This window comes from Pipistrellus hanaki (assembly GCF_964339955.1).
Source record: "Pipistrellus hanaki genome assembly, chromosome: 1".
Lineage (NCBI taxonomy): Eukaryota > Metazoa > Chordata > Mammalia > Chiroptera > Vespertilionidae > Pipistrellus > Pipistrellus hanaki.
This window is the reverse complement of record NC_140503.1, coordinates 88430763-88439786: the sequence shown is the minus strand read 5'-3', so window position 1 is coordinate 88439786 and position 9024 is coordinate 88430763. Positions and strand designations below refer to the sequence as shown.

The 9024-nt window shown below is 46.5% G+C and overlaps 1 protein-coding gene across 10 annotated transcripts in view; it reads left to right on the top strand.

Annotated features, from left to right (window-relative positions):
• Positions 1-2350: 2350 nt before the first annotated feature.
• Positions 2351-9024, top strand: part of LOC311618171 (ankyrin repeat domain-containing protein 26-like) — a 91424-nt gene continuing 84750 nt past the window's right edge. For all 10 annotated transcript variants that reach the window (XR_014794251.1, XM_084875509.1, XM_084875511.1 and 7 more), the window contains exon 1: positions 2351-2786. Coding sequence is in view for 9 of the 10 variants with exons in the window: in XM_084875509.1 (XP_084731635.1) it covers positions 2539-2786 (248 nt within the window). In the remaining variant the exon portion in view is untranslated. The remainder of the gene's footprint in view (positions 2787-9024) is intronic.

Sequence of the window (9024 nt, the reverse complement as noted above, 5' to 3'; positions counted from 1 at the left end):
ATGCTCAAGTACCTTATATAAAATGGCGTACTAAATTGCGTTTAATGTACATATATCCTCCCATATACTTTAAATCATCTCTAGATTACTTATGATGTCTAATACACTGTAAGTAATTGTTATACTGTATTGTATAGGGAATTATGACAGGGAAAAAGTCTGTAGATGTTTAGTACAGACATAATCATCCTAGGCCTGTCTACATAATAGACATCAGCAAAAATGTAACTTTTTTGCTGCATATTTGCAATCTGTGATTGGCCGAATCTGCTGATGTGGAACTCGAAGATATGGAAGGCAGACTGGATTATTATTCTTATTATTAATACTAATACTATTATTATGAACTCCTACATGCAGCCGGATCAGTGAGGTTTGGGTCATACCTCAAACATGCAAAAAATGTAACTTTATTTTTTTCATAAGTTTACTTAGTTTCTATTCTGTGGGCCCATTCCACTGGATTGGAAAAACTTCATTCCCTCTTCATTCATCTCCCTTTCCCCAGGGTTGAGTCTAACTCCTGGGCCTTTGCAGGTGCTAATGATCAGAACGGGCCTCTGTCCCCTGTGTGGTTAAAGTCACCCTAGATGGCCCTCGCCCTACAGCCCCGCCAGTTCCCTGCAGTGGAACTGACTCCCCAGAGAACCCTGTTTAGGTCCAGTTCGTATGCCCTGGGGAGTGTGGTAGCAGAAAACACTTCTAACAAGAAGTCAGCTTTCTTTGTAGGGTGGGAGGGATTACAAGAGGGAGGGGGGATGCGGTAAGGTAAGTGTTTAGAACCCTATACAATGTGTCTTTCATTACTGGTCATTTACTTTTACCCTATGGCCCTTTCCCAAATAGACTGTGAGGCCTCCACTGTACATTCAGGGAAAAATTATTACATCCGAGAAGCAGAGAAAATGCTTTTAGGAGGTTCAAACATCTGGACTTTTCAGTATTAAAAACCAGCCTTGAAAGAGTCAGGGCAATAATTTTATGCCATAACTACTAGATTTGAAAGAATACGATGTGATGATGAAAGTCAGGTTTCCCAAGCCGAAATGAAATGCAGATTCTCTAGGCTGGAGGGGAGGAGAGATGGAAAGGGAGGAGGTATCTTGGACTCTGTGTGGGAGGAGGACCTATAGTTTAATGTGCTGGACGCTGCTGAGAGTGAAAGGGCGCTCTACCACTAATTATGCTGGAAACACAGGCCACACCAGCACTGTCCCAGGCGAACCAGGGATGTATGTTCCCCCTACATGTGGGTCTCACCCCCCACTTGCCACCCTCGGCCAGGATCAGGTGAGGATGAGGATTTAGAATCCGCAGAAATGCCTGGGAAGAGAGGAGAGCTCTGCACCCCTTGCTCAGGAGGAAGCTCCCAGGGCGCCCAGGAGGGGTGAGAGCGGCCCCAAAGTGGGCCGTGCAGAGCGGTGGGCAGGCGGATGCAGATGCCCACACCCCAGCTGGCAGGAGTGCGGCCACATGTGGCTCTGCCCCCGAGAGGTCAGCCAGAGCTGGGAAACAGCCAGGCCTGGCAAGGCCGTGGGGCAGAGGTGGGCACAGCCCCACAGGGGCCAGATGGGAGGGCGGGCACCCCTGCTGGGGCCTAAGGGAGTCAAGGACAGCACGGGAGACCCCGCCTCTGCCCGCCCACTCCCACAGCGCCCCTCTGTATCCCCCACAACCAGCAGCCCGCCCTGGGGGAAGGGGACCCCGAACTAAGCAAGCAACACAGGGACTAGATGGAGAGCCCTCATCTGACTGACTGCGTTTCAGGTGCCGGGAAGATGGGATTGATACAGAAATGAAACGGTTATGAGTCTGATGACATGTTTGCACATCTGCGTTGGTGGCCTGATAACACACTCACTTTACAATGGAACAGAGCGCCCCAAGTTAGAGCTTCAATTTCCAGAGAGAATATTTCTAGGAACTTTTAAACAGAAGTTCCCTCTTTTAAAAATATCGCCTTAGTGTCTAGTCTTCCAGGGCATCCCATCACATATACCTGTGAGTCTACACGCAAAAGGTCTAGACTCTGGGGGAGGAACTTTGAGAGCACCTGCTAAAATGAAAAACAAAAATGCACTTCACCCTCAGCCCGCGTCTTCTCTCTGAGCCTCTGACTTCGAGGAGTGATTGCCCGTAGCCCCCAGTGGGTAAAGACTCCCTTTTCCACTGGAGTGATTCTAACCTTTGCAAATGTTTCACAAGATTCGGCCAATTCCCATCGCTGTTAGAATGGTGCCCAGAAGCAATCCCTGAGATGGTAGAAGTCTGCACCTTGCACATGCGCTCTGGGTATCTCCGGCTGCAGGGACTCGGGGCGCAGGCGCAGTGACGTCGGCTCGGGGCGCGCACGCGCAGTGCTGTGCAGAGGGCTCTGCTGGTTACAATCATTGCAGCTGAGATTTCAAACCGCGGCGCCGCCGGCGATGCTGCGCCCTGAGGCCGCGCACGGCTCCGCGGCCTGAGTGCTGGGCTCCGAGGCGGCGCGCCGAGCTGAGGGGAAGGTGAGGCTCCTCCGGAGCCAGCAGGCGCTCTGCCATGAAGAAGATTTTTGGCTTTGGGAGCAGGAAGGGCGTGTCGCCCTTGGCCGCGGCCTCCAGCCCCGGGAGGAGCCGGGGAGAGAGGCTGACGGGCGGGGGCAGAGGCCCCTCGCAGCCCGGGTACCACGTCCGGGACCGGGACCTGGGCAAGATCCACAGAGCGGCCAGCGCGGGCAGCGTAGCCAAAGTGAAGCAGATTCTGCTGCTCCGGATAAATGGCTTGAATGATAGAGACAAGATGAACAGGTAATAGGGCTACCGGGAGGAGGCGGGCGGACCTGGGCTCAGCAGGGGGGCGCAGCCGGGCTGTCACCCCGCGCTGGGCTGTCTCCCTCCCGCGCCGGGCAGGTTGGTGGTGGACACCTTACCTGGGGTCCAGCGCCCAGGCCGACTTTTCTGAGCAGCAAAAACAAAAACTCAAAGACCCACTCCTCATTCCTCTTACAGAGCACTTACTAACATTTTTAAGTGATTTAGATAGCAATAATAGAAACGAAATAATAAAAATATTAAGTATATTTAGCATTATATATTTGATATCACATTTTTATGTCATAATGCCAAGTGCATAATGAGAGAAGTAATTCCCACAATAGATCAACTTTTGGCCTAAAAACTCCTCAGATATAATCCAGTAACAAATACAAATCAGTGTAAACCTATGTTCTTTATTGAGGGACCTCCAAAGGGATCTTTGAAGTGAAAAAGATAGTTGTGGTCTTGAATAGGAAGATTCATTTTCTCAAAATGTGTGCTCTTTCTATATTTATTAATTTTACATAAACAATAAAATATGGTTTTAAAATTTTGAGTTGCACATGCTGTCTTTATTGTTGTGATGACATTAAGAAAGTTATTGTGTACTTGTAAAGTTTTGCCCTTCTAGATATCAACATGTGCTATAAATTTCCACAAGTTATTTGTCTATCAATAGTTGAAAAGACAGCCAAAACCGGTTTGGCTCAGTGGATAGAGCATCGGCCTGTGGACTGAAAGGTCCCAGGTTCGATTCCCGTTAAGGGCAAGTACATTGGCTGCAGGCACATCCCCAGTAGGAGGTGTGCAAGAGGCAGCTGGTCGATGTTTCTCTCTCTTCTATGTTTCTAGTTCTCTATCTCTCTCCCTTCCTCTCTGTAAAAAATCAATAAAATATATTTTAAAAAATAGTTGAAAAGACAGAAATTATTAGAACAGATTAGAAATGTCTAAACACCCAAATTTATGTAATACTTTAGAACTTCATACTGGTGACATTTCATGTTTGTAGGAAAAGATGAATTACTCATAAATGGTTGAGACATAATTGTTTCGTTTTTGAAGAAAACTAGCTAGATTTTATTTCAGAAAAATAAGTTCCAGATGGAATATAGATTTAAAATTTCAAAAATACAAAATATGAAAATTATCAGAAGAAAACAAATGTCTATATATATATTTTAAGTTGACAGAGACTTTAAAAGCAAGAAAAATAGGATGTTGAGCAATGTAAAAAATTAAAACCCTCTATCAGAAAGTAATATTAAGAAAATGTACTTGCAAAATATTTACTGTGTATGCATATTGGAGAAAAAGTCTGTATTTTACAGAGGAGACTTTGAAATCAACAAGAAAAAACTCTAAATTGAAATCGGACAAAGCATTTTTAGCATATGTACAAGGGAATGATGGACATTGGATAAAATATTTATTGTCACTGGTAAAAAAAGGAGTGAAATACCATTTTTCATCCACAAAGTTTGTGAAGATGACCAGCAATGGTGCTTATACTGCTGCTTAAAGCTTAAGTTGCTTTTGACTTTTCAAATGTACAACTTGTTTATTAGTACCACATTTAAAAATGTATATATTACTTTTGCCCATTAATTATATTTATACTAAAATATCTTTATCAAATAACTAGAGGCCCAATGCATGAAATTCGTGCAAGAGTAGGCCTTTGCAGCCACAGGTGGCTGCCTGGATCCCTCCCTCACAGCCATGGGGGCTGCAGCCCCAGCTTAGTCAGGAAAGACGTCTACTCTAATTAGTGTATTATGTTTTTATTATTATAGATTAGCTAAATTACATAAAATTTGTTTTTCTCAGCACTGCTCATAATAGCAGTGTATTAAGAACTCATATAAATGGATTTTATTTAAAAATTACAGTATATCCGTAGGATGACATAATATATGACCATAGAAGGTGGTATAGATAAGAGGTATATGTTGTCATGCAAAGATGTACTTTGGTAGATCAGAAAGGGAGACAAAAAACAGTTGGATTAGCCATACACACAGACTATGATCTTATATTAGCCAAAAAAGTTTGCAAAATGTGATAAAATTTATTCCTGAACATCTTTATATAATAAAAGGCTAATATGCAAATTGTCTCCTCTACTGGAATTTGACCAGGAGTTCAACTGGGAGTTAGACCAGGGGCGGGGCCTTTGGCCAACTGCCCACAGCCCTTCCACCTGGCTGGCCCCCCCTCCTTCTGATGGGGGGACTGGCCAGCCAGCCAACTGCCTGAGGCCCCTCCCCCTGGTTGGCCTGGCCCGATTGCCCCCAATCGGGGTGGGCTGGCTGGACCCCACCTATGCACAAATTCATGCATCGGGCCTCTAGTTTGTATTATAACTGAACATTTCCAGTTTTAAAAATCTGATTTTTATAATGAACAAGTATAGAAATTATAGTAAAAGTATATTATGATTGAAATAATCCTGGGGGAGAGCAGGGATATGAATCTTACTCAGATAAAAAATCATTCCTCACTTTTTAAAAAAAATGTTTTTGAGGATTGACACCTTCTGACAACTTTTTTTTTTTTATAATATATTTTATTGATTTTTTTACAGAGAGGAAGGGAGAGAGATAGAGAGCTAGAAACGTTGATGAGAGAGAGAAACATCAACCAGCTGCCTCTTGCACACCTCCTACCAGGGATGTGCCCGCAACCAACGTACATGCCCCTGACCGGAATCGAACCTGGGACCCTTCAGTCCGCAGACCGATGCTCTACCACTGAGCCAAACCGGTTTTGGCACCTTCTGACAACTTTTAACCTCTTCAGTAGTAAAAGGAATCTTTTTATCTGTGTTTGTAGAGTATCCTATATAATAAAAGCCTAATATGCTAAGTGTCTGGTCATCTAGTTGGCTATTCAACCAATCAAAGTGTAATATGCTAATGATATGATAAGGCCTCTCAACTGCTCGCTAGGACATGCACTGATCACCAGGAGGCAGACAGTCGACTGGTTGACCAGTTGCTATAGCATGCACTGACCACCAGGGGGCAGATGCTCCAAGCAGTAGGTTAGCTTGCTGCTGGGATCCAGCTGATCGGGACTGAGCAAGACAGACCGGACTCCTCCCGCAGCAACTCCCTTGCTGGCAAACCTCCCACATCCCTCCCTGGCACTAGTCATGCACCAATGGGGTCCCTTAGCCTGGCATGTGCTCTCTTGCAATCCAGGACCCCTTGGAGGATGTCGGAGAGCTGGATTCAGCCTAATGGCAGGATGACTGGTTGCTATAACACACACTGACCACCAGGGCAGATGCTCAATGCAGGAGCTTCCCCCAGTAGTCAATGTGCTCAGCCAGAAGCCAGTCTCATAGCTGGTGAGTGAGCATAAGCCATCATTTGGACATCCCTTGAGGGCTTCCTGACTCTGAGAGGGCACACTCCCAAGTGCATGAATTTCGTGCACTGGGCCTCTAGTATGTATATATCTCATTTTACACATGTTTTTTTTACTTTATTCTAGAGGCCTATTGCACGAAATCGTGCTCCAGTGGGGTCCCTAAGCCTGGCCTGTGAGATGGGGCCGAAACCAGCTCCTTGACATCCCCTGAGGGGTCCCAGATTGTGAGAGGACACAGGCCAGGCTGAGGGACCTTACTTGTACACAATTGGGGTTGGGGAGGGATGTGGGAAGTTGGCCAACCAGGGAGGGACCACGGGAGGGCTCCAGGCTGTGTCCAGCCCAGCTTGCTCACCTCGCTCAGTCCCAATCAGCCAGACCAAAGCTAACCTACCTGTCGGGATGTCTGCTCCCTGGTGGTCAGTGCACATCACAGCAGGTGGTTGAACGGCTTAGCATATCATTAGCATATTTTGCTTTGATTGGTTGAATGGAAGACTGAACATGTAGCATATTAGGCTTTTATTATATAGGATAGCTTTATTACATGCTATAAAAGGGTAATATGCAAATAGACTGAATGGCAGAACAACTGAACAACCAATCAAAACGTAATATGCTAATGATATGCTAAGGCTGCTCAACAGCGTCTATGATATGCACTGCCCACCAGGGCCAGTTATTCCTATCGGTAGGTTAACTTGCTGCTAGGATCCGGCCAATTGGGACTGAGTGAGATGGGCCAGACATGCCCTGGAGCCCTCCTGTGGTCCCTCCCTGGCCTGATCATGCACCAATGGGGTCCCTCAGCATGGCCTGTGCCCTCTCGCAGTCTGGGACCCCTTGGAGAATGTTAGAGAGCCGGTTTCAACCTGATCCTCCAGGCCACTCACTTGGGAGGACGTCAGGTACAGGGCTTATGGCTGGTGAGCACTGCTGTGGCAGTGAGAGTCTTTCCTGTTTAGGACTGATTGGGCACAAGTCTGTGGCAGGCACAGCGGGGCTGGGATGAGCGGGAGTGACAGGTAGGAGCTGCGGGCAGTGTTGAACTGTGGGTTTCAGCCAGATCCCTGCAGGCCACCCAGAGGGACCTCACCTGTGCATGAATTTGTGCACCGGGCCTCTAGTATAATATATAAGTGATTGTCCTATATAATAAAAGCCTAATATGTAAATTGAATGGCGGAATGACCAACAGAATGACTGGTTGCTATGATGCTCACTGATCACCAGGGGGCAGATGCTCAACGCTGGAGTTGCCCACAAGCCCCAGGCCAGCCAAGGGGGGTGCCAGTAGAGGCCCCCAGATTGTCCTGCTGGTCACCCCATGGAGGGAGGTGGCCCACGGTGGGGGAAAGGGTGTGGTAAGCAGGTGGCGCCAGGTCAGCCAAGGCGGGTGTCAGCAGGGGCCCCCCCGATCACCCTTCAGGTTGCCCCACAGATGGAGGTGGTGGGGCAAGGGGGCAGGAGTGACAAGTGGATGGTGCCAGGCTGGCCAAAGTGGGTACCAGTGGGGGACCCCTGATCACCCCGCCAGCCACCCCACAGATCAGCCCTGATTGCTGGCCAAGCCTAGGAACCCTACCTGTGCACAATTTTGTGCACCAGGCCTCTAGTAAATTAATTTAGTTATATTCTTATTACAACAAAAAATAAAACACCAAATACGTTACTAGAAGACCAGTGCATGAAATTTGTTCAAGGGGTAGGGGTGGGGTGTCCCTCAGCCTGGCCTGCACCCTCTCCAATCTGAGACCCCTTGGGGGATGTCCAACTGCCAGTTTACATCCTTCTCACAATCTGGGACCCTGGCTCCTAACTGTTCACCTGCCTGCCTGCCTGATCGCCCTCTAACCGCTTCCCTGCCAACCTGTCTAACTGCTCCCCTGTTGGCCCTCCCCTGCCAGCCTGATTGCCCACAACTGCCCTCCCTTGCTGTGACCTGCCTCTTCTGGGCAAGGTGGCAGAGACAAGGGGACCACCCTCCTCAATGCTGCGTGGAGCCGCGGGACACCCAGGCCTCACCCCTCGGATCAGCTGGCAGGCTTACCTCCGCTGTGCACATGGCCATCTTGTGGCCATCTTGTGATGACATCACATGCAAGGGCCACCTAGGCTTTTATTAGTATAAATTACTATTGCAAAAGTATTGCTTTAGCCGAAACCGGTTTGGCTCAGTGGATAGAGTGTCGGCCTGCGGACTGGGAAGTCCCTGGTTTGATTCCTGTTGAGGGCATGTACCTTGGTTGCGGACACATCCACAGTAGGAGGTGTGCAGGAGGCAGCTGATCGGTGTTTCTCTCTCATTGATGTTTCTAGCTCTCTATCTCTCTCCCTTGCTCTCAGTAAAAAATCAATAAAATATATATTTTTAAAAGTATTGCTTTACTTTTAAAAGTGTTCTTTAAAAATATTGAACTCTCCAACTAAATTTATTCATTCTTTCAATTTATTTATTGATGAAATATAACCTGAATAGCTGTGTAGCAGATATATTCTACTTAGGACCTTTGCAATCTGTCTCACATGAGTCTTAAAAACTGCATGTTGTCCAGTATGATAAAAATGAGAAATTTAAAATGGAAATATTAGGACCTAATCTTAATTGAAGCTTTTTCTTCATCCTTTCAAACCAAAGTATTTCTGAAGGTAGGAAATTCTAAAATATAACCTTTACCTGCTCTTTTTAAAATGTATCATAGTATTAAATACCTATGTTGACCATTGGAAATATCTGATTTTTATAAATCTGTAAATCTAAATATTGATTAAAATGAACCATTCCTGTTCATTTGAATCCTGAGTTTCCTTTGGCTATAAGTTTCTTGAAGACTAAAGCAAAAGTTACTTT